General features: G+C 42.6%; 1 protein-coding gene across 1 annotated transcript in view; it reads right to left on the bottom strand.

Moving 5' to 3' along the window:
* LOC126176014 (F-actin-uncapping protein LRRC16A) overlaps positions 1–27,049 on the bottom strand; it is a 573,185-nt gene that overhangs the window by 125,009 nt on the left and 421,127 nt on the right. The window contains exons 20-22 of the mRNA XM_049923133.1: positions 26,852–26,968; positions 21,264–21,439; positions 9,236–9,323 (exon numbers count right to left, since the gene is read on the bottom strand). Coding sequence (XP_049779090.1) covers positions 9,236–9,323; positions 21,264–21,439; positions 26,852–26,968 — 381 coding nt within the window. The remainder of the gene's footprint in view (positions 1–9,235; positions 9,324–21,263; positions 21,440–26,851; positions 26,969–27,049) is intronic.

Genomic DNA, 27,049 nt, shown 5'->3' on the forward strand with positions numbered 1-27,049 from the left:
TGGTCTCGCAGTAGCGTTCTCGCTTCCTGAGCACGGGGTCCCGGGTTTGATTCCTGGCGGGGTCAGGGATTTTTCACCTGCCCCGAGATGACTGGGTGGTGTTGTGTCATCATCATCATCATCATCATCATCATCATCATCATTCATCCCGATTACGGTCGGAGGAAGGCAATGGCAAACTACATCCATTAGGAACTTGCCTAGTACGGCAGTGCGGGTCTCCCGCATCATTCCCCTAAGCTCTGTCAAGAAGCAAGGGACTTCATTTCCATTTTCCCATATTATCTCTGTAAGAGCAAATTTAACATGTCTGAGAAGTAGAAGAATTGTATCCATCACCATCCCTGCAGTTTGGCAGCACTGTCTCCAGATGGATACGGGAACACCTGAAGAAACTTGTGGACTCTCCTCCATGCTGTACTGAGGCCATTAACAAGGTCAGAGGAGGTGTTACATGGCACTGGCTTAACGTCTCCTGGTGGAGAGTGACACGAGTTTTGTTTTGTGCACTCACTCACACATACAGATACCAACATCTAGGGAGATGGTACACACTGTTCTCCATAAAGAGCTGCATCATGAATTCACAGCATGGGGAATGAGTGTGTAAATGTAGGACCAGTGGACATACAGATACCAGATGAAAGAATGCCAACATATGGAGCTTCACGTCAATAACTGGTACATGTGATGTAATACTTGACTTCCAGTGTGAACAGGCATCCTAAAGGAAAAGCTGTCATAATTTTGGAAAAGCTGTCATAATTTTGGAAAAGCTGTCATAATCTTGGAAAAGCTGTCATAATCTTGGAAAAGCTGTCATAATCTTGGAAAAGCTGTCATAATCTTGGAAAAGCTGTCATAATCTTGGAAAAGCTGTCATAATTTTGGAAAAGCTGTCATAATTTTGGAAAACCTGTCATAATTTTGGAAAACCTGTCATAATTTTGGAAAACCTGTCATAATTTTGGAAACTGTCATAATTTTGGAAACTGTCATAATTTTGGAAACTGTCAGGAGTTTGTCCTACTTGATTGACATGACATGACCATATTATTTTATGGAGTTCGTTAGCTTAGAAGTTTTAAAAATATGTAAGTTTATCTGATTCAGATAATAAACTAAATCTGGAGGGTACAAAAGGTAAAATGCCACAGAGCTTAATGGTTTTCTGCAAATTCGTAAAGATTACGAAATACAGGGCTTTGCAGAACAAAATAAAGACTGCTCACATTAATACGGAACTAACTGTCATGGTGTATCAGGGCAAGACTATTTTTTATTTTAGATGTGCTTCCTCCTGCTGCAACAATTTTCAGCTTACTTGATCAACTCGGCAGAGCGTGACATGTTTACTATAGATGTCTTCTTGTGAACAGCTGAATGGGGAAAACATCAAAGGTCCTGCATAGCCTCACAGTGAATGACAAGCTTCCTACCTAGAAAGCAAGCACCACTAACTGAATGTATTTGGTCCATAATCAAATGTACAGCATTGGTCTCTTTTTTTTCTGTACAGTACATTTTCAGATGGAGCACAGGAGCACGTTTGTAGCTGCCACCAAAATAACTGATTCCGATGAAATGCGTTCTCATCATATGGCAACAATTGAAGATTGGCGGTGGGGTTGGAAGACTAGGCAATGATTGTGTGCTAAAACACTAAACAGCCAAGAAACTGGTACACCTGCCTCGTATCATGTAGGGCCCCCACAAGCGTGCTAAAGTGCAACAACATGACGTGGCATGGACTTGACTAATGACCGAACTAGTTCTAGAGGGAACTAACACCATGAATTCTGAAAGGCTGTCCATAAATCCATAACAGTATGAAGGGATGGAGATCTCTTCTGAAGAGTACGTTGCACAGCATCCCAGATATGCACAATAACGTTCATGTCTGGTGACTTTGGTGGCCAGAAGATGTGTTTAAACTCAAAACAATGTTCCTGGTGCCACTCTGTAGCAATTCTGGATGTGTGATGTGTCACACTGTCCTCCTATAATTTCACTAGTCTATCAGAATGCGCACAATGGACATGAATGGATACAGTTGATGAGACAGGATGCTTACATAAGTGTCACCTGTCAGAATCATATCTAGACGTATTAGCGATCCCATATCACTCCAACTGGACACGCCCCACACCATTACAGAGCCTCCACCAGCTTGAACAGTCCCCTGCTGACATGCAGGATCCGTGGATTCATGAGGTCCACCTGTTCGATACAATTTGAAATGAGGCTCGTCTGATCAGGCGAGATGTTTCCAGTCAACAGTACAATGTCAGTGTTGATGGACCCTGGCGAGGCATAATGCTTTGTGTCATGCAGTCATCAAATGATTCACACGCTGACACTTGTTGATGGCCCAGCATTGAAATCTGCAACAATTTGCAGAAGAGTCTAAATTCTGTCATGTTGAACAGTTCTCTTCAGTTTTCATTGGCCCTGTTCTTGAGGATCTTTCTCCAACCGCAGTGATGTCAGAGATTTGATGTTTTACTGGATTTCTGATATTCACATCACCTTCTACATCTACATCTACATGATTACTCTGCAATTCACATTTAAGTGCTTGGCAGAGGGTTCAACAAACCACAATCATACTATCTCTCTACCATTCCACTCCCGAACAGCACGCGGGAAAAACGAACACCTAAACCTTTCTGTTCAAGCTCTTATTTCTCTTATTTTATTTTGATGATCATTCCTACCTATGTAGGTTGGGTTCAACAAAATATTTTCGCATTCGGAAGAGAAAGTTAGCCACTGAAATTTCGTAAATAAAATCTCGCTGTGACGAAAAACGTCTTTGCTTCAATGGCTTCCATCCCAACTCGCGTATCATATCTGCCACACTCTCTCCCCTATTATGTGATAATACAAATTGAGCTGCCATTTTTTGCACCCTTTCGATGTCCTCCACCAATCCCACCTGGTAAGGATCCCACACTGCGCAGCAATATTCTAAAAGAGGATGAACGAGTGTAGTGTAAGCTGTCTCTTCAGTGGGCTTGTTGCATCTTCTAAGTGTCCTGCCAATGAAACGCAACCTTTGGCTTGCCTTCCCCACAATATTATCTATGTGGTCTTTCCAACTGAAGTTGTTCGTAATTTTAACACCCAGGTACTTAGTTGAATTGACAGCCTTGAGAATTGTACTATTTATCGAGTAATCGAATTCCAAAGGATTTCTTTTGGAACTCATGTGGGTCACCTCACACTTTTCATTATTTAGCGTCAACTGCCACCTGGCACACCATACAGCAATCTTTTCTAAATCGCTTTGCAACTGATACTGGTCTTCGGATGACCTTACAGTAGAACCCCTCTAATCCGTCACCTTTGGGACCGGGACCATGGTCGGAACGAAAAAAAGGTCGGATTATCCGAAAAATCTAATATTTAATGGAAAAAATATAAAAAGACATTAAGTACAAAAAAATTAAACGATTTAAGAATTAAAAGACGTCTACAGTAATATAAAAAGATGTTTTTTTACACAGTATTAAATGATATAGTAACTAAAAAAGTCTACACACACTGTAATATGTATTGGTTTTAAAAGGAAAAACGACAAACAAATTATAGTACTGTACTGTACTTAATAACGTATAAACGATATATACTGTAAACTAAAAAATGTTTATACCACTGTGTATATAAAAAAGGATTTTTATACAAAGAAATAAACTACTGTAAGTATAAACTAAGATATGGTTATACTGTATGAATTGTTTTTACAGTAAAAACGAAAACAAATTACTTGGAAAAAAAGTCAGTGATACATTTTTGTTTAGCAGATGTTATTCTAGATTTAGCTGCAGTGTCCCTCCATTTTTTTATCCACAAAACGTCCATTGGAGTTGAAGATGGATTCTGTTCGATGTATTGAAGGGCGATGTCAAAAGCGTTTTTTGCATCGTGTGAAATCCGGGTGGGGGGTTCGTCTTCGCCGTCCGAGTCCTCTTTTACAGTTTCCTGGCTAACAGCGGCAACAATCTGGTCGTCATTGAGCTCTTCAAAAGTGTCACAGTCTTTGTCACATTCGTTGATCCACTCTTCAACTTCGTTCGGCTCCAGAGTTTGTATATCTTCAATTATTTCCAGTGCGTCGTCGTTTTGCTCATCTTCGGTATGCTCATTTTCAGTCATAACTTGTGGCCAAAGCTTACGCCACGATTTCCGCAGTGTGTCAGGTTTCAGTTCATCCCATGCTGCAGCGATTGTATAGATAGCATCTTTGATATTCAGGGATTTCATTGCCTCAAATAAGTTATGACCTCCTCCAGATTTTTCCAAGACTGAGCTGATATACTTTCTGCGATATCGCCTTTTTAACCATTCAATAATGCACTGATCCATTGGTTGGATGAGTGAGGTCACATTAGGAGGCAGAAAGAGAGCTTTTATGTCCCCTTTCACCAAATCTTGCTCAGATGGATGTGATGGTGCATTATCCAAAAGCAGTAGAGCACGAACAGGCAGATTTTTTTCCTTCAAGTCTTTTTCGACCGATGGCACAAACTCTTCGAAAAACCAGGATTTAAAAAGGTTGCAGTCCATCCAAGCAGATTTTTGATTGCGGTAATAAACTGGCAAGGAAGATAAGTTTATATTTTTGAATGCCCTTGACTTCTTAGATTTGCCAATGACGAACAAGGGGAGCTTGTGGGTACCATCTGCATTGCTACAAGGAATGAATGTTATTCTATCTTTTATAAGTTTCGTTCCGACCACTGATTCATTTGAAGCTGCGAGCGTTTTTGTTGGCAACATTTTAAAGTTCAGCCCTGTCTCATCGATGTTATACACTTGGCAGGGTAACAGTTCATTTTCTTCTACAATTTCTTGATATTTAACAGAAAACTGCTTAGCAGCTGAGGCATCGGCAGATAGTTTTTCACCAGAAATAGAAACAAATCGGACACCGTGACGAGTTTTCCAACAATCAATCCAGCCTTCACTGGCAGCAAATTTACTTTCGGCTTCCAGTTTTTTGTGCAAAACTATCGCTTTTTCTTAGAGAATTGGCCCGGATATTGGAGTTCCTTTCCTTCTTTCTTGAAAAAACCACATCCACAATGCGTTATCAAGCAGTTCAAGTTTAGGCTTTTTTAATGTTTTGCGATTCTTCAGAGTGTTTTCACCATCAATCGTAACTGTATAGGATTCAATGTCTTTCCTATTCTTCCTCCAATCCTTAATTGTCGTAACTCCCACATTCAGTTCCTTTGCAATTTTTTGGAGCGATTCTCCTTCGTCCAGTCTTTGTAACACTGCTAATTTTTCATTTAGTGAAAGAGTTACGTGTTTACGTTTGAATCCAGACATGTTGAAAAACAGACAACTGTACACACAATGAATCTGCAGTAATACGCACTGTAGAGAACACGGAATAAAGCAAACAACGATGTTTTTTAATCCCAAAAAGGATAAAACTGCACAATAACGTGCAGTATAACAATATGCACAGCGATAGACACCGCAACAATGGCCCGACAGGCGTCCAGTCAGTGACAAGTCGGCACAGGCTCACGAGCCTGAGCATGGTCGGACTAACCGGAGTGACGGACCATCCAAGGTCAGATTGGAGGGGTTCTACTGTACTAGATGGTAAATTACAGCATCATCTGTGAACAATCTAATAGAACTGCTCAGATTGTCACCCAGGTCATTTATATAGATCAGGAACAGCAGAGGTCCCAGGACGCTTCCCTGGGGAACACTTGATATCACTTCAATTTTACTCAATGATTTGCCATCTATTACTACGAACTGCGACCTTCCTGACAGGAAATCATGAATCCAGTTGCACATCTGACACGATACCCCATAGGCCCACAGCTTGATTAGAAGCCACTTGTGAGGAACGGTGTCAAAAGCTTTCTGGAAATCTAGAAATATGGAATCAACTTGAGATCCCCTGTCAATAGCAGCCATTACTTCGTGCAAATAAAGAGCTAGCTGCGTTGCACAAGAACGATGTTTTCTGAAACCATGTTGATTACGTATCAATAGATCGTTCCCTTCGAGGTGATTCATAATGTTTTAATACAGTATATGCTCCAAAACCCTACTGCAAACCGACGTCAATGTTATAGGTCTGTAGTTAGATGGATGACTCCTAATACCCTTCTTAAACACTGGTGCGACCTGCGCAATTTTCCAATCTGTAGGTACAGATCTATCGGCGAGCGAGCGGTTGTATATCATTGCTAAGTAGGGAGTTATTGTATCAGCGTAATCTGAAAGGAACCTAATCGGTATACAATCTGGACCTGAAGACTTGCCTGTATCAAGCGATTTGAGTTGCTTCGCAACCCCTAAGGTATCTACTTCTAAGAAACTCATGCTAGCAGCTGTTCGTGTTTCAAATTCTGGAATATTCCATTCATCTTCCCTGGTGAAGGAATTTCAGAAAACTGTGTTCAATAACTCCGCTTTAGCGGCACAGTCGTCGGTAACAACACCATCGGCACTGCGCAGTGAAGGTATCGACTGTGTATTGCCGCTTGTGTACTTTACATACAACCAGAATTTCTTCGGATTTTCTACCAAATTTCGAGACCATGTTTCATTGTGGAACCTATTAAAGGCATCTCGCATTGAAGTCTGTGCCAAATTTCGCGCGTCTGTAAATTTTAGCCAATCTTCGGGATTTTGCGTTCTTCTGAACTTCGCATGCTTTTTCCGTTGCCTCTGCAACAGCGTTCGGACCTGTTTTATGTACCATGGGGGATCACTTCCATCTCTTACAAATTTATGAGGTATGAATCTCTCAATTACTGTTGCTACTCTATCTTTGAATTTGAGCCACATCTTGTCTACATTTGCATAGTCAGTTCGGAAGGAATGGAGATTGTCTCTTATGAAGGCTTCTAGTGACACTTTATCCGCTTTTTTAAATAAAATTATTTTGCGTTTGTTTCTGGTGGATTTGGAAGAAACGGTATTGAGCCTAGCTACAACGACCTTGTGATCACTAATCCCTGTATCAGTCATGATGCTCTATATTAACTCTGGATTGTTTGTGGCTAACAGGTCAAGTGTGTTTTCGCAACCATTTACAATTCACATGGGTTCGTGGACTAACTGCTCGAAATAATTTTCGGGGAAAGCATTTAGGACAATCTCGGAAGACGTTTTCTGCCTACCACCAGTTTTGAACAAGTATTTTTGCCAGCATATCGAGGGAAGGTTGAAGTCCCCACCAACTATAACCGTATGAGTGGGGTATTTATTTGTTATGAGACTCAAATTTTCTCTGAACTGTTCAGCAACTATATCATCAGAGTCTGGGGGTCGGTAGAAGGAGCCAATTATTAACTTAGTTCGGCTGTTAAGTATAACCTCCACCCACACCAATTCGCACGGAGTATCTACTTCGACTTCACTACAAGATAAACCACTACTGACAGACACAAACGCTCCACCACTAATTCTGCCTAATCTATCTTTCCTGAACACCTCCGTGAAATTGTCGTATGGAAAATGCCCACTGCATCACTATCTCGGAGATGCTGTGTCCCATCGCTCGTGCACCGACTATAACACCATGTTCAAACTCACTTAAGTCCTTGATAACTTGCCATTCTAGCAGCAATAACCAATCTAACAACTGCGCCAGACACTTGTTGCCTTTTATAGGCGTTACCGACGGCAGTGCTGTATTCTACCTGTTTACGTATCCCTGTACTTTAATACGCATGCCTATACCAGTTTCTTTGCTGCTTCAGTGTACGTCATAAGACACAGTCCCCCAATAAAGTGTGCTATCTAGTACCTCTTGTATTAAGTCACATTTCATTCGATATCTCACAGTCAATTGGTACTAGCATCCTCAGAAATGGAGAGGAAAATGTAGACATTCATGCCAACTATAGACTTCCTTTAATCAGAATCCAGATAACTCAGTGTTATTGTAACATAGCAAGAGAACGAGAAAGACTGCTGCTTGTGCTGCTGCTGCTGCTCCTCCTCCTCCTCCTACTACTACTACTGATGATGATGATGACGACAACAACAACAACAACAACAACAACAACAACAACAATAATAATAATAATACAAAACACAGTGACTCATCCAACAAACCCTAACTGACAAAACTTCCAAAGTCAAGCTCAGCTGAGAAATATTCCAACCTTTCCTCATCAAAACCTGCATCTGTCGGGGTGATAGACTACTACTCTTCAACATTGTTCTCGGTAAGGTCATCAAATAATGGGAAAAGGAACTGAAAAAACAAAACAGCTGGAGACCCATCATGTTAGGAAAAAAACGGGATAAAATCAATGTCACATGTTTAGCCTTCGCTGGCAATCTTGCGATCCTCTCAGAGGATGAACAAACAGCAATTCGTCAGATCAAAGTGCTCAAAGAATGTGCTGAAAAAAATGGGCTCCAAATCTCTTTCACAAAAACGGAATTTATGGCCACAAAATACATCGAAATAGAAAATTTAATTACAGTATAAGGCGCAATAAACAGAGTCAATCACTTTAAATACTTGGGCAAAATCATCGAACCCACTGGAACGGAAAGATTAGCCCAAAAAGCACTTGAAGTCAAAATACGAAAAGCGCACGGGAAAATTGCAAACTCTACATCAAAAGGTGCATGAATTTCAAAACAAAAAATATATATTATGTGACTGTCATCAAACCCAAAGGGATCGCGACTACATCAAAAAAGTTGAAAGGAAAATCATTTGCAAAATCCTGTGTCCAAAGGTCACAGACAAAGAATATAGACACATTCAAACACAACAACAGAAAAAGTACTCAAACATTGAAACACTTATGCAAATGACGACTGAAGTTCTATGGACCCATCATGAGAGCGGATGACAACAGGTTAACACAGAAAATTCTAATGTACTCACAGAAACTAAAAGTGACAACACTTTGGATCAAACAAGTTCAAACTGATCTCAAATTGCCAACATCACATCCGCAGACATCACACATTGAAAAATCTTCAGACAGAAGATCCACTGCTGGGTGGTTGCACCAGAAGAAAAACCCAAAAGATCTACAGGAAAATGGATGGACAAGTGACAAGCAAACATAGCAAGAGGACAAAACAATTCTGGAAGGGTACGAAAAATGGCAACCGCAGATTGTAGTTCACTTTGTGTGATACTCTATGCGTCTAATCAATTTAAATAAATAAGTAATACAAAATCTTTATTTGGATTTTGTAAGGACTACTTAGTATACTGTCTCACCAGTGCTTTGTAACTCCTCGACAGTGATTCTATCACTTCATCTGTAATGCGGTCTGACACACGGGCAGCCACAGCCAAATTTAATTCACTGGAAGAAAAAAAAATGGTTTAAGAGAAGCCATATTAAAATAACTTAGCACACAAAAGAATGGTACGTGTCTTTCAGTAGCTTAGTGCATACATCATGTCAGCAATATCACAATGAAATGATTCAATTATGCTTCACAAATCTTTCTTAATAGTATCAATCAAATATGCACAGGGTAATAAAAAATTTACACCAGAGCATACAATTCCTTGGAATATTTGAAGGCCAAACTAATAATCTATAATACTCCATCCTTTGCACCTTACTGCTTCAGTGGTTTGGCAGCACTGTAGTGGTATACAAGAGAAGAACTATTTATATGCAATATTTTTTATAGCTCACATTTTAGCTATGTGGTAAATAGTTTGTTTTTGTAGTATGTAGGACATTAAACATAGCCAATTGCACAGGTTAAATTACTTCAAATGAGAGATATAAATAAGAAGACAGTTACTGCTCACTAAATGAGACAAGCACAAAAAAGGCAAAACATGATGTTACACACACACACACACACACACACACACACACACACACACACACACACACACAAAATCTGCCACTGTTCTCTTCTGAACCTAACACTTGACTGAAATACGTGGGAGCCTTGATGTGATGGATGGTGTAGAAATGAATGGGGCGATAAGGAGGAGGGGAGGAATGGGATGGATAGGGGCTACAAAAGATTGTGCTGAACTGGAGTAAGTAGCTAAACGCGAGTGGAGATTGAGAGTTGGGAATGTGAGGAGGAACATGGAGAAAAAGTGAGAGAGGCAAATACTGGGGGAAGCATACAGAACATAGAAAATAAACAGGTGACAGGAACGATTTCAAGGAGAAAGTTGGGGTGGAACAAAAAGAGAGATATGGGGAACAAGAGCCAGTTTGAGGACAACAGGGTGGAAACAGGAAGTTGAGAGACAGGTATCAGAGGGAGAATAGGAACAAGAGATATTTTTCAAGTACAGCTTTCACCAACACAATTCAGAAGACCTGTGACGGTGGGGGAAATTCAAATGGTACATGATGAGAAATTGTCATTGTATTGAGCAACATTCTCAATCAAGAATGTGACCATTTATGTGAGTGAACAGTCATAACAACATAGAAGGCTCTGCAGAGGTTGCAGGAAAGCTAATGTATAACGTGTGTGTTTATACATATGGCACTGCTTTTGAAGGAGTATGAAATGCCAGTGTCTAGGTTTTAAGCTACTAGTTGAATTACTTGCTTATGAACAAGGTTGACTCAGGCCCATCTTTTACTCAATAATTACTACTCTCTTCCACCAACATAGAAGGTAGAAGTCAGTCTTTGCTAAACAGTCTCACAATAATACGTTGAAAAGTGTCATAGTTTGTTACTGATCAAGTTCAGTTTGTCTATGACTACATACAAAACAACAAACATAGATTAAGTGCAAGGTATGACAGGTCATCACACTATTTTATCAGTCAGCGGGTATGCTAGCAGTATAACATCACATAGATACAAAGTTAAGTTATACAGTTCTCAGACTGAGATTGAAAGACAGAGTAAAAAGACACTTTGTTTCTAATGTATATCCCTTTTAGATCAATGAACTTTAAACAGTTAGTTTTTGTAATTACTGGAATGCACAGTCTGTCATAGTATCTAGACAGTATACCATAAAGTTCTCGCAGCAAATAAATAAAAAACATTTCCGTAAACAGTCTGCATGTTACAAGAAAAGGCTTCAAATCCCTCATTTTTACAATTACCATAACACCTTTCTGGGCAGGCATACAGTCAGAATTTATTTTCACTCCCTTCTAAGATATTTACTCATCCTGTTGATCCAAACAACTTGCATAGCAGAGGCTATCAGTTTTTGTGTCACTCTTTGTGAGGTAATAACACTTTCCACAACATGGTTTGGAGCAGTGTCAATGGTCTCTGCCCATAGTTAGATTGTGTATCATTTCTGGTTGCAGAAGGTAAATACACATCCAATCAACATAATACATCTTCAGAAAAAAATCGGTTGGGCTATTTTTGGAACTGTCCAAATAATGGCAAGAAATCTGTTTTCAAATTTGTTATTGTTAAGCATTCAACATACACTGTACACACTGTAATCACACCTTATCATAACTTGCATAAAATGCAACAACTGCAAAATCAGAAATGCAATTGCAAAATTTTTCTCATTGTGCACTTACTGTAAGGCTGGTGCCCTCTTTCCTGCAATAGGGAACTACAGCTAATGCTGTTTCAGTAAATAATGAGATTGGCAATCTTACTTTTGTTTATTCAAATTCATGAAATCAAGCAAGTTAATCATCTTATTCACTCTCACTTACTTCAAACAATGGGTTTAGTTCAAAAAGGATTCTCAATGAAATTAGCCACCAAGGCCAATTCTTATAATGTTCTCAGTGCTAACTTTGATTAATAAATTAACCTTCATAAAGAAGTCAGTAATCATGCAGATTTACTACAAATCACTTAGACTGTTCTTGGCACATAAAAAATAACTAACTAAAATAATTTCTGTCCATTAATTACTACCATAGTGTGAGTAGTCGATAAGTGTCCACTGTCAGGATTGGTTGGTTGGTTGATTGATTTGAGGGAGGGCCAGTAAGGTCATCGGTCCCATAAGCTATAATGGTGGAAATCAAGGGAGGAAGAACACTAACAGCACAGTTCAGTCATAGGGAAGGCGTAACAAGCAAACAAAGAGGAAAAAGGGACATCAGGGCAGTAGGACGAGGAAAGTACAGGAGGGGGATGGATGGAAACATGGAGAGCAGGGGTGTCCCAGAAACGGTATGCGCAATGGGGCACCAGCACTGCCACAGACCCATCCCGACAGCCACACTATACCGTAACATTATCACGATACAATGAGGACAACACTAGGGGAAGAAGACACAAGAGAAGGGGAAATAAAACAGCACCACAAACTAGACAAAACGTAGGGAAAAGGGGGAAGAACCTGGCCAGTGTGGAGGGAAAGCCGAGGCCTCCACAATCACTGCCTATACTAACTGAGGGACGCAAATTCCAGAGGAAAATTCAACTTTTTGTACCTGAAAGTACAAAGGACACATGTTAACCATGCAAGGGCCGTTCGCAAACACCCGAGACAAGGGAGGTGGGAGGGCATATTTAGTACAAAGGGCCAAAAGGCGGGGGCAGTCCAGCAAAATATGGATCACTACGAGCAGAGCACCACAACTACCACAAGGGGTGGGGGGGGGGGGGGGTGGGGGGGGGGGGCAGTGGCAGGTGGCTAACTGTAGAGTATAAACCATGGGTCAACCTAGTATTGCCAATATGAAGAGGATGTTATATTTCTGCCAGGAGAGGCAGAGGGAAGAATGCCACATCGTGTGAGTCTCCTGGGTGGTGCGAAGTTTATTAGACATACGAGGGCAGTTCAATAAGTAATGCAACACATTTTTTTTTCTCGGCCAACTTTGGTTGAAAAAACCGGAAATTTCTTGTGGAATATTCTCAAACATTCCCGCTTCGTCTCGTATAGTTTCATTGACTTCCAACAGTTGGCAGCGCCGTACGGAGCTGTTACAATGGCGTCTGTAACGGATGTGCGTTGCAAACAACGGGCAGTGATCGAGTTTCTTTTGGCAGAAAACCAGGGCATCTCAGATATTCGTAGGCACTTGCAGAATGTCTACGGTGATCTGGCAGTGGACAAAAGCACGGTGAGTCGTTGGGCAAAGCGTGTGTCATCATCGCCGCAAGGTCAAGCAAGACTGTCTGATCTCCCGCGTACAGGCCGGCCGTGCACAGCTGTGACTCCTGCAATGGCGGAGCGTGCGAACACACTCGTTCGAGATGATCGACGGATCACCATCAAACAACTCAGTGCTCAACTTGACATCTCTGTTGGTAGTGCTGTCACAATTGTTCACCAGTTGGGATATTCAAAGGTTTGTTCCCGCTGGGTCCCTCGTTGTCTAACCGAACACCATAAAGAGCAAAGGAGAACCATCTGTGCGGAATTGCTTGCTCGTCATGTGGCTGAAGGTGACAATTTCTTGTCAAAGATTGTTACAGGCGATGAAACATGGGTTCATCACTTCGAACCTGAAACAAAACGGCAATCGATGGAGTGGCGCCACACCCACTCCCCTACCAAGAAAAAGTTTAAAGCCATACCCTCAGCCGGTAAAGTCACGGTTACAGTCTTCTGGGACGCTGAAGGGGTTATTCTGTTCGATGTCCTTCCCCACGGTCAAACGATCAACTCTGAAGTGTATTGTGCTACTCTTCAGAAATTGAAGAAACGACTTCAGCGTGTTCGTAGGCACAAAAATCTGAACGAACTTCTCCTCCTTCATGACAACGCAAGACCTCACACAAATCTTCGCACCCGAGAGGAGCTCACAAAACTTCAGTGGACTGTTCTTCCTCATGGACCCTACAGCCCCGATCTCGCACCGTCGGATTTCCATATGTTTGGCCCAATGAAGGACGCAATCCGTGGGAGGCACTACGCGGATGATGAAGAAGTTATTGATGCAGTACGACGTTGGCTCCGACATCGACCAGTGGAATGGTACCGTGCAGGCATACAGGCCCTCATTTCAAGGTGGCGTAAGGCCGTAGCATTGAATGGAGATTACGTTGAAAAATAGTGTTGTGTAGCTAAAAGATTGGGGAATAACCTGGTGTATTTCAATGCTGAATAAAACAACCCCTGTTTCAGAAAAAAAATGTGTTGCATTACTTATTGAACTGCCCTCGTAGTTGCTGTGGAAGCCTCCCTGGCTGCCTCTTGTGATGTATTAGTCTTACGCGTAAGTGCTGGATACGGGCGCACATATACGGCATTATAGTCTTACGGTCCAAATTCCAGCACGAAATTTTGGTTCAGGCTCTCATGTATTGCTCATTTCACGCAGAATGCATTACGGTGTAGAAGAACAGAGAAGCGGGAATAAACTGTACACACTGTTCAGCCATATTACTTTAAATGCGACTTACCTTCAAGGGATTACATGGTTCATTTTCGAGCTAGCATGAAACTTATAGCATTGGAGCTTAAGCCGGTGTAAGAAATGACATTCACGAAGGAAGATGAGCGAGGAAAGGACAGAGCACTGCACAGAAGTCTACATTTGGTTTTGACTATATGAGTGACTTCTGTCTGCTGTCCTTTTCAAGGTTGTTGTTCCTTATTTTAGAATAGTCGTAGTGGGAAAAAAAAATCAAAAATTTCGTGATTTGCATGTGATTTTCTTCACGCTTTTACAAGTAGATCTCTCAGAAAAGCGAGTATGGTCGACGTCATATCCAGACGCTGCTTAGAAAGCAGGCCGTAGCATTGAATGGCGATTACGTTGAAAAATAGTGTTGTGTAGCTAAAAGATTGGGGAATAATCTGGTGTATTTCAATGCTGAATAAAACAACCCCTGTTTCAGAAAAAAAATGTGTTGCATTACTTATTGAACTGCCCTCCTATAATCAGGAAATTCATTACCCGGGATACATGCATGGTCAGGAATCTGAAAGAAGTCGATTGAACAAGCAGCAGCACCAAGATCAGTGATGAAGTCACAGATGGCACAGATCAAGGGATGGCAGAAAAAATATAGCAATAACCTGAAGGCCACTCATTGGGTCTATAAATAACAGAATTTGGGGATGGGGGATGAGTGGTTCGTGAGAGAACATGGGGAAGAGTAAACATAGGGGAGACAGAAGTCCGAAGTGTAAGCAGCAGGTGGTCAATGACCCTAGGTTGCGAAAAGAATAGAATAGGAGGGATGAGCAGGCAAAGAGTGGGATAGTGATGGCATAGGAAATCAGGAGCTGGGATTGGTGAATCTAAAGAGAAGGGATTCCAGCATCAACCAGAGGACGATTGACAGGGCTAGTGAGAAAGACACTGGTGGATAAACAGATAACATGAAAGTGAACCAGGTCCAACAGGAGCAGTGTGGAAGGGGCAGCTGATCCTTAAACTTGACAACTACAGTCCACACGAGAACTAATGCTTGGTAAAGGCACAGAAGGGTCGAATGATCAGTGCCCCAATAAGTGTGGGCAAGGAAGTGAAGAACACTGCACTTACACAAACAATCAACCTTCAGACGGGGCAACCAAGTAAGCTTGTTGTCAAAAATAAGACCCAAAAAATGGAACTGGGGGACCCCTGTCCAGGAGGTAGAGGTCTGGATCAGGACGGGCCATAGTATGCTGACAGAAATGCACCAACCTTGACTTAAGGGGAGAGAACTGAAAACTGTGAGTGTGTGTCCATGTGGAAGAATGCCAGATAGCACCTTTTGACCGTCATTCCGCAGAGGCCATTGAGTGGTAGCTAGCCTGAATATAGCACTCATCCAAATACAGAGCAGGGGTGACCCACACTCCAGCAGAGGCCGCAAGTCCACTAATAGCGGGGTTGAGAAGACTTAGTAAGAAGCTGACAACAGTGCCAACCCAGAATGTAAATGACAGGAACTGGTGGACAAAGAAGAATGTGATGGTGCCAAGCTGTGTCATGTGCCTTAAGAAGATTGAACGAAACTGGGACAAGATGTTAGGACTCAGGGACCCAACTGAGCCAAAGAGCCACCATCTGCTCTAGCAACTTGCAGGGGACACTTGTCAGACTGATGCGCCAGTAACTATCAAGGGACAACAGATCCTTGCTGGGCTTAACGACAGGAACCACAGTACTGTCTCTCCACTGAGAGGGGAAAATCACTTGAAACCAAATACTATTAAACACATGGAGGAGATACTGGTGTTGTGGAGGACTGAGATGCTGACACAGCTGGTTACAGATGGAATGAGGGCAAGGAACTGAATCATGGGAAGAAGAGAAGGCCAGAAGAAGCTCCCATTCAGTAAAAGGTTCATTGTAGGGTTCCATCTGACAAGTGTGAAATATAAGCTGATAGCTTCAGCCGGCCGTTTCTGGAGGATGAAGGCAGCTGGGTAGGGGGCTGATGCTGTCGGAAAATGGATTGTGAGGTGATCTGCTAGAACTGATGGATCTGTACAAACACCACTTAGAAGGCCAAGGCCAGAATGGAAGAACGTCGCTGACAGCCTTGGAGAGTGCGGAGTGTAACACAAGAACATAGATAGGAGACAAAGTGTTCCCAACACATCCATTTGCTCTGTTTGATTAAGTAACAAGCTTTGGCAAGAAGACGTTTATAGGTAACAAGACTGGCACAGAACAGGTGCCACTTACGATGTTGCAAGGTGTGAGACAATTACGAATAGCAGTGGCAATGGCCATGCTCCACCACAGAGCTGGCCGATAGCAAACAAGGACTGTCAAGTGGGGAACAGAAATGCTAGTGGTGCTGATTACCTTACTGGACAGATCACGGACAATTTCATCAATACAAGCTTACAAAGAATGCAGAAACACAACCTGGGATGTATATAGATGCCAATCAGCACAATGGAAAGCCCAGCGGGGTAGCCTGGTCAGCAGAAGCCAGGAAGAAATCGAGAGAATCACTATCACAGAGGTCATCATGTGGTGACCTGTGTGAGAGTGGAAGAAGGGAAAGGGGGGGGGGAGTGAAAGATCAATGGCAGAAAAAGTGCCATAGGTGGCACTAAAATGAGTAGGGAAACCATCAATAACAAGTCAAAGGTCATGCTACAGTAGGAATTGGCCAACGAGGAGCTCCTGACTAAATGAGGAAGCACTGCCCCACAAATAGTGATGGGCACTAAAACATATAATGACGTGGAATTGGGAGGGGAGTTTGCTGAAGGAGGGCAGTTAGGACAGCAGATGTGGGTCGCAAACCATGATAGAGATTGCAGACTGGACTGCAGAGTCCAAGTGGATTTGAATGGCAACCGCTTCCAAAATGGTGTATGAAGTGGGATCTATCTAATAACAATATCCATAAGGACTAATGTGCAGACACCACTGGAAGCCCTCAGAGGGCTGACCCAGTTCCAACAGAAAGCGTGGAACCCATGAAGGGTCAGTGAATGAGCATTAGTAATATGAGATTCCTGGAGAACAACACAAGCTCCCAAACAAAAGGCAATAAGGGATTGCAGCTCAGTTCCATTGAATAATCATGGAGTGGGTATCCAAATGGGAGGCAAAACAGGCTGGAGTGAATACTGCCACCGGACCATCCATCACTGCTGACGACATTGTGACATCCATAAAAAAGATGTCAGACTTAGGTCGCAAGGGGGGAGATGCCATCTCCGAGGGCACCAGGGGGCCTTGTCCTGGTACTTATGTTCCTTCTTCTTTTCTTTCATAGGTTGAGGAGGACAGGGCATAGAAGGAGAGTAGGCTTCTGGAAGATCCGGAATAAAAAGAGAGTGGGCGACCTCGGGGTGCGCCGACTATGTTTCCCTTGGCTGAGCTGTGGTAGCAGGAACTCTATGGGCCACGGAGCAGGAGTGGCACCCAGAGGGGAGAGGAAGAGAACTGCAGGGAACGGGGGAGAGGAGACAGAGATGGGGCTGTGGTAAAGAAGAGGGAGGAGGGAGAAAGGATGTAACAGAGGCAAAATTAGAAGTCACTGATGCAGGATGAAGTCAAGTCAAATTTCTAATGAGTCTCAGTGCGAGACAAATGATCCAGGGACTTATACCCTTTTATCTTCTTTTCTTTCTTATAAGGTGGGCAATCTGGTGACCATGGAGAGTGACAGTTATGACAATTAACATACAGGATAGTGGAACACATGGGCTGCCCTCATGGAATGGGTGTCCATAGTCACCACATAGAGGGTCCACCATACAACGGTAAGACGTGTCTGAAATGAAAGTCCCAAAAGCATCTCATGGGCAGCGGGATGTACGGCTTCACGTCACATTAACAACACAAAACCTTGACCTTCTCTGGGAGTGTCGTAGACCTCTCAAAAGCCAGAATAAAGGTACCATTACGGGTACAGTTGTCCTTATGGCCTTCCTGCACAGACCGAGCAAAATGAAAGTCTTTTCAGATGGGCCTGGATATCCTCATCAGTTGAAGGATGAGGTCCCTATGAAACACGACTCCCTGAACCATATTCGAAGACGGGTGAGGTGTAATGGACACCGGAGCATCCCCAAAATGGTCATAAGCACAAAGAGATGCAGCAGAAGTAGTTTTTATCAATAGGAAACCTGACCATATCTTACTGAGAGACCCCACTTTGCCGAACTTGTCTTTGATATTTTCCACATCTGTCCTAGTACAGACCAGGCAGTGGGGAAAGTGTTTCACACCAAGCTGGCAAGCCTGGCCCTCCTGCCACGGAAGAGAAAGCCACGCGGTCTTAAGCAGCAGCATTTAAGGATGGGTTACCACTTGATGAGACAGCCATAGGGGAATGGTCATATTTTTGGAGCTTGGTGTGCTTTATGCACAAAGCATCTGCCCTGATACCACCCACTCCAATCAGGAGCTGCACCCATGGATGCCAGCCAGCCACAGCAAGGCCGATGGCCATCTGGTATGGCAGCTGTTTCCGGGCGTTATAATGCTCCAAAATGACAAGCAACCACTCCTAGGCATATGAGGAGGTACCACGCCCCCCCCCCCCCCCAAAAAAAAAAAAGGAACAATTTTTGTAAAAGCCATATATTTTCAAATTGTTTATGAAACTATCTTATCCCCTTCAAAATACTCTCCATTACAACAAATATAATTGTCCCATTGGTGCTTTCACTGTCCGAAACATTTTTTATTGTCATCTTTAGATATCGCTGACAGTTTTTCCCTTTTTTTCCCTTGAATGTTGTCAAATCAGTGTCCTTTTATGTCCCTTTTCATGCTTAGAGAAAGCTGCACAGAGTCAGGTCAGGCGAGTGAAGTGCTCGGGGCAGTGGAACCATGCCATTTTTAGCCAAAAACTGTCTAATGGAGATGGCTGTGTGTGCAGGTGCACTGTCTTGGTGAAAGAACCAGTCTCCTGTCTGCCACAATTGGAGTCGTTTATGACTAAGAATGTTGCGGAATCTTCTTAAAACTTCAAAATAAAAGGTTTTATTGGCGGTATGACCTGAGGGAACAAACTCTGAATGAACTATGCCCTTGGTATAAAAAAAGCAAATGAGCATTGTTTTGATGTTTGATTTGACTTGACCACTTTTTTTTTACTGGTCAATGATGACGTCTTCCACTGGCTTGACTGTTGCTTTGGTTTTAGGTTGTAACCACAGCACCTTGAGTCTTCACTACTAATGACCTTAGACAGGTAATCAGGATCAGTTTCAAGCTGTTGTTTCAAAGCACGACATGTTTCAACTCGATGTTCCTTTTGAACGTCAGTCAGAACACGAGGAACAAACTTGGCAGTGACTCTTTTCATTCTCAAATCTTCTGTTAATGATAAGTGCACTGAGCTCCACAATTACCCACTAATCTCTGACAGTTGTTCAACTGTCTGTTGACGGTCTGTGAGCTTAAGTTCTCAAATATTTTCAATATTTTCATCAATTTGGGCAGCTGATAGATATTCAGAATGAGGTTTGTCATCAATCGACAAGTTGCTATTTTTAAATCAAGCAAACCAATTGTAGATATGAGATTTTCGCACAGCATCATCTTGGTAAGCTGTTTGCAACATTAAAACAGTTTCAGCAACATTTTTACTGAGTAGAAAACAAAATTTCACAAACTTGCCGTCATAAAAAATGAAACAAGAACAAAACAGCACTAGCGAAAACAATCACTGCAGATGAACAGAACAAGCCAGATCGACAACACAGATGGCACTGTACTGGCAATGAATTGCGCTACACAAGCCTAATGGCAGAAATGTGTACTATGCAAGCTCCGCCCATGGCAATGTTATTCTGTTTTTCTTTTTGGGTACCTCCTCGTACATGCGGAGGCAATAGCTCAGGCATCGGAAGTGTGATACCGGTGTTAACATGGGGTTATGCCAGATGGGTAGGTAACAGACTCACCACAGGGAGTTCTTACCCAAATGGTTCACACCAATTAGAGAAAATTTGGAAGTGGAGATAAAACCCCAAAGGCAGACCAAAAATGCCAAACAGGAAGGATGACAGAGAAAAGGCGAGGGGAACAAAACCACAAGGAATACAGGAAACCAGATGCTTAGCCAGGTCAACATAACGAAGAACACAGAGGGAAGGAGGGGGGCAGAGGGGGAGGAGTGAGGACAGGGAGGTAGAGGTACAGGGATGGGCTTGTAGCCCCGGAAGGAAGAATAGGCGCCTTGTCTAAACTCACAAAAGAACCACAGGCCCTCTGGGAAGACCTATCGTCAGGAAGGTCCACTCTCTAACTCTCCCATGACACTATCTTAAACCCTAGCAAAGTACCACACATACTGCTGAGGATTATCAGTAGTCAGCGTGCAGTGCAGCTGTCTATGATGTATGAGAAAAGCAATGATATTTTGACCACAAAGGTGAGTGATAACACTACCCTTACACCAATTAACACAAAACTATCTAAAGCTTAATTCTACATAAAAAAATGAGTGGCACTCTCTCTTCTAATATGGGTGTGGTGCCAGAAAATTTGTACATATTTAATGGCTGACCTTTGCTGATATTTCTTCATTATCATTTGATATACAGTAATATCTCGATCAGTAGGAAAATTGCATTTCCTGAATAACATAAAATAACTAACAGCAAAATACACAATATTTCCAAACTGTATGGTATTTAGAAACCTGGAAGTCTGCCTCTGGATACTGTCCCTCGAACACATCCTTCAATTATTGAACTGCCCAGAGCTGGACTCATACAATTCTGTGTCCTTTACCTGTGCCTTCAATCATTTCACTCCCCCCGCCCCCCAATCCCTGCAACAGCTACTCTCATACCTTCTACATGCAATGGGTCAATGAAAACATTTACCAGAAAAGGATCCACGTTTTCTCTGAGCGAAAGCATCAATGTAAACATACATTACAACTGAAATCTTCCTTAAATGTTCAACTTTTCCTATCAACAAGAGATATTCAGTAACGTACTTTATTCTGTTAACTATTTCTGTGCCAGCACGTTCAACAACACAAGAGTGCACAAAATCTGAAGAAAGACGATTTTTTTCTCTGCACAATTTCAGAATTTCTGCACGTACATGTTCATCAGACAGAACATGTGGGCACTGCTCTTGTGCGCATTTCATCATGCTCTCCAAAGAATTCTGAAAACAAAAGAATCTCACGTTATTTCTTGCAATTTTTCTCTTCCTTACAAGTCAGAAAATAAATAATTAGCACTTAATTTGTGGAGTTCTCTGCAATAATGTTACAGCACACAGATACAAAATGAAAGTGTAACTGGTTAAATCTTTCTGAACAAAAACTGGCTGGAAGTATCAAAATCAAAGGTAACAAAGATACAACATAAAAGTTCTAATAAAACAGAATTTAATTTTATCCATATTTTGCAGCTTCAAACATGACTGTATTCAATACACTCGAGAAAATGCCTTCAGTCACAACTTTTCGTGTTTTATTCAGTAAACAATGCATTTCAGACCTTGTCGGTTCATCATCAGCTGTAATTCGTCTTAATACATGCTTTATTTTTTCTCTCGAATGAGGGGAAATGCAATTCCTGCCACAAAAAGGTTTGATGTTAGGTTACAAATTTCATAAATCAAGTGCAAAAAATATATGTGATATAGTGGAAAAGATGAACAGCGTAAACTTGCCACATAATCCAAGAAAAGCGTTTTTAACATTTTAGCACCAGCACCAGCAACCGAGGGAGAAAAAAACATATGTTGATGCTAAAACGTTAAAAACACTTTTCTTGGATTATTTGGTAAGTTTACACTGTTCATCTTTTCCACTACTAACAAAATTCCAGGAATATGCATTTCACCTCATTCAAGAGAAAAATTAAAGCATGTAGTAAGACGAATTACACCTGATAATAGATCCACAGTGTCCGAAATGCATCATGTACTGAATAAAACACGAAAAGTTGTGACTGAAGGCATTTTTTAATTCATACCTTGAGTATAATAAAATAGAGTTTAGCTTTGTTGTTCAACAGCCATTATAAATTTTCAAAACTGCACAAAAGCCAATGGAGGGTGTGGGTGCAGTGGGTTAGTGGAGGTCGAGACCAGGAGGATTAAGAGAACAAAGGATGTGTTGCTAGGATCAGTCCCATCCACATAGTTCAGAAAATCTGGTGTGGGTTATGAAGCAGCCATTAAACTCCAGCACTTTGCATTCAGCAGTGCATTCTGCCACTGGGCGGTCAACTCTGGTCTTGGCCACAGTTCGGTTGTGGACATTCATTTGGGTTGACGGTTGATGGAAATGTTCGCTAAAATGCTGTGCAGAGATTTCATCAGAACTGGTATATGATACGACTGCTTTTACAAGTGGCCCTGCCTGTGATGGGACTGTAGTACGACGTGCTGTGTTGGTGAATCGGACAGGCCTTGTACCTGGGACTTTCACATGTGGCAAGGAGTATGACTAAGTGTGTGGCAAAGGGATGGACTAGGATGTTGTGCAGGTTGGGTGGGTGGGTGGGAGTTACCACTTTAGGAAGGTTGGGAAGGATTGAGTATAGGACCTCACCTCCACAAATGATGATAGATATTGTAAGTCCTGGTGAAAGGTAAGGTTCAGTTGTTCCAGTCTGGGACGATACTGGGTGATAAAGAGGGGGGAGTGGTTCTCTTTCGCAGCTGGTTCTTGGGGATGGTGGGAGTACTAGAGGTGTGTGAGGGTATGCATGTGAAATCTATTTACAGACTGTTTTTGTGGGACAGTGCCCAACTGTGATCTCCTCTCATTTACCCGGAACCTCAACTGGAAATACCACTTCACCACCCAAACACAGCCCCCAGATACTAAACCCAGTGTTGAACCCTGTCTAGAACAGTTCCAACCGCCTTCCCAAAGGGATCCTCCTCCCCTCCCCCAAACCCATCCCTTGTAGACATTTCAGGAATTCCTCACATCCAGTGTTGCCTCCCAGTCCTTCTTGAAGAACATCCCGACAACCCCCAACATCACCCCAGCTGAATCCCATGCCATTAAGGAGCTGAAAACAGACTGCTCTATTGTTATCCTCCCTGTGGATAAAGGCTCCACAACTGTGGTACTTGACCGTGTGGAGTATGTGGCAGAAGAACTGCGTCAACTCTCTGACACCTCAACCTACAAAGCTCTTACCCAGGATCCCATTCCCTCCATCCAGACTGAGCTGCAGAAAATCCTAAAAATCCAAGGTCCCTCACAAAGCCTCACAATGGCTTCCATAGACCTACTCACTCCACCTGAGCCACGTATCCCTACTTTCTACCTATTACCCAAAATCCACAAAGAGAACCATCCTGGCTGTCCAATTGTGGCAGGCTTCAGGGCCCCAACAGAACGTATCTCAGTTCTGGTAGACCAACACTTCCAACTATCACCTGCAGACTCCCATCCTACATCAAAGACACAAACCACTTCCTACAATGCCTCAAATCCATTCCCACTCCCCTCCCACCTGAAACCTTTCTTGTCACCATAGATGCTACATCCCTTTACACAAACATCCCACATACCCATGGTCTCTCTGCCCTTGAACACTACCTCTCCCAATGCCCACCCAAAGATCTTCCAAAAACCTCGTTCCTTATCACACTTACCAACTTCATCCTCACCCATAATTACTTCACTTTTGAAGGCCAGACCTACAAACAAATCAGGGGAACGGCCATGGGAACCAGGATGGCTCCGTCATATGCCAACCTCTTCATGGGCTGCATGGAGGAGGCTTTCCTGAAGACCCAACAGCTGCTTCCCCTGGCCTGGTATAGGTTTATAGATGACAACTTTGTGGTCTGGACTCATGGTGAAGAAACACTCCTTAATTTCCTCCATAACCTCAACTCCTTTTCGAGTCTGAATTTCACCTGGTGCTTCTCCAAACCCCAAGCCACCTTTCTGGATGTTGACCATCTTGTTGAAGCTTACATCCACACCTCTGTCCACATCAAACCCACAAACAAACAACAGTACCTTCACTTTGATAGCTGCCATCCATTCCACATCAAACGCTCCCTTCCCTACAGCCTAGGTATTCGTGGCAAACGTATCTCCTCCAGTGACGAATCCCTCAACAATTACACCAATAACCTGACCAGTGCTTTCCTCTCCCGCAACTATCCTGCAGACCTTGTCCACAAACAGATCTCCCGGGCTATACATTCCTTCCCATCCAACAACAATGTTCCTACCCCCAGACCACACAGAAGCATCCCCCTTGTCACCCAAATTATCCTGGCCTCGAATACATCAACCAATTACTCCACCAGGGATATGACTTTCTCAAGTCAAGCCCTGAAATGAGATCATCCCTTGACAATATTCTCCCCACACCATCCAGAGTTGCCTTTCGTCGCCCCCCTAACCTCCGTAACATCCTTGTCAAACCCTACAATGTTCCTAGACCACCTTCTCTACCCAGCGGTTCCTACCCCTGTAACCGAACCTGCTGCAAAACCTGCCCCATGCATCCCCCCACAACCACCTACTCCAGCCCCATTACTGGTAAACCAAACACAATTCAAGGCAGGGCCACATGTGAAACAACACATGTCATTTATCAGCTGACATGCCTACACTGCACAGCCTTTTACATTGGTATGACAACAACTAAACTGGCTGAGCGCATGAACGGGCACAGACGAACTGTCCGCCTAGGAGATGCCCAATACCCAGTAGCAGAGCATGCCATCCAGCATAATTCTAGGGACCTAGGAACCATCTACAACGTACTTGCCATTTGGTTTCTCCCACCCAACAGTCCCTCGGAACTGCGGAGATGGGAACTTGCACTCCAACACATCCTTTCATCCCGCCATCCCCCTGGACTGAACCTACGTTAACCAACCTCACTCCCATTTACTCTTCAGTCCTCTTCTTTTTCCCTCTCCTCTTTAGCCATTCACGCATCTTTTCATCTTACACAGTTGTGTTTATCTTTATACTACATACTTCTTTACTTCTGAATGCATCCTCTCTGGTTTGAAGCTGGCACAGTACTTAACAGTAGAATATCTTTGGCTTCCCTCTGACAACCATGCCTCCATCCTTGCTACCTTCCCTGTTTACCTTTCCCTGTTGCTTCATAACCTGGGTTGTGAGTAACTAAATCCACTTTCCCTTCTTCCCTTTTTTCCCCTCTCTCCTCCCTGATGAAGGAACAAAGTTCCGAAAGCTAGGAATGTAAATTTTCTGTTATGTTTTGTGTTATCTATCGGCTGTACTGAGCTGAGGTAAGTACTAGCCAGCCCCTCTATCTCTTTGTTAGTGACTGATCGAATTTTTCTGTTTTCTCCCACTTCATCTTCTACTACATAACTCTGGCTATACTACTGATCCTGCAAATCTTTTACCTCAGGGCTACCAATTCCACTATTCTTAAAGGCACTCCCTTTACCTATGTTATCAGTGGTTGGACCTCTTGTATAGAATTTTCATCCTGTTCTCTCTAAGCCTGGGAAAACATTGTGTTGCACAAAGCTACAGACCACTGTACTTTTAAACATTTTCTGCTAGATCTTTGAAATAACAATTTAAGTGCATCTTAACACCATTTGTAAACAGTAGCATACCAACAGAGCAAGCTCGTTTTAAGTCAGCAAGAAGCTGTTGCAATCAGGCCCTCTAACTCACACTTACAAAACAGAGAGGGTTTCAAGAAAAATTGATAACATCTGCTGTGTTTATTGATTTAAGTCCAGTCTTAGATATACTTTGGAAAGGAGGACTAGTACCCCAGATGTACCAGTGTATTCCTTGCAGATCTTCATCTGCTAAACAAGATGTTCAGTGACAGACTTTTCCACATACATCTCTGTGGGAAGTCAAGTATTTTATTTAGCCTACAAAAAAGCATTAACACAATAGCCCCATAAACCCAACCACAGAATACTATGCTCCTCCCGGATAAATAGCTGCCATATCAATCTTGTCAACACACTGATAAAATAGACAATGTGAATCATATAATGCTGACCCATCCCTTCCCATTCTCATCGTTGTAGAATTCCTTAAAATGGCAGCAACTGATACCAATGTCAATATAGGGCAGTCGTCAATCAACTCCCTGACTTCAACGTCATTGGAATCACTTTGGCAAGATCGTAATGTCAAAAATTCCCATACTGTGGCAGATCCAACTTTGAAGGTACCACAATTTTCTCCTCCCATAAGATAGTGATGTAACACAACTGTGTTACACCACTGTGAATTTGCAGAACTGTGGTATCTGCGACAAATCTACGATGAGCTTCAGAATGCTCCTGATGTGACCAATGTGGAACTGAAGAGCAAACAATGGTCCACCTGGCTCTGATACATCCTTCAGGGATGCTTTACGAGACACCACTACATCACCATTCAGGCATCGGAATGACTGGTCCACAGTGACCTGCATTTGTGATAAATAAGTGCAATGGACAAAACAGATAATTGTTGTCTTAAATAACTGACCTGCCAAAGGCACCAGTACTCAGACAGTATACATTCCACTTTCTGAACAGATAAATTGAGTCTTCATATCTAACACTAGAGATTATTCTTATATCCCTCACCTGCAGGTACTCAACAATGACCGCATGCAGTTCATCCGAGACTTCACGCAGCTTGACGTCAATTGGGTTTCCGGCTTCTTCTTTGCACTGCACAGCTTCTTGTAATCTTGTCAGAAGCTGCAATCATTTTTGTGATTAGCAAATATAGATAAATATCAACAAGGATTTCACTGCACAGATAGGACATCATTGAAACTA

This window comes from Schistocerca cancellata, chromosome 3 (genome assembly GCF_023864275.1).
Source record: "Schistocerca cancellata isolate TAMUIC-IGC-003103 chromosome 3, iqSchCanc2.1, whole genome shotgun sequence".
Classification (NCBI taxonomy): Eukaryota; Metazoa; Arthropoda; class Insecta; order Orthoptera; family Acrididae; genus Schistocerca; species Schistocerca cancellata.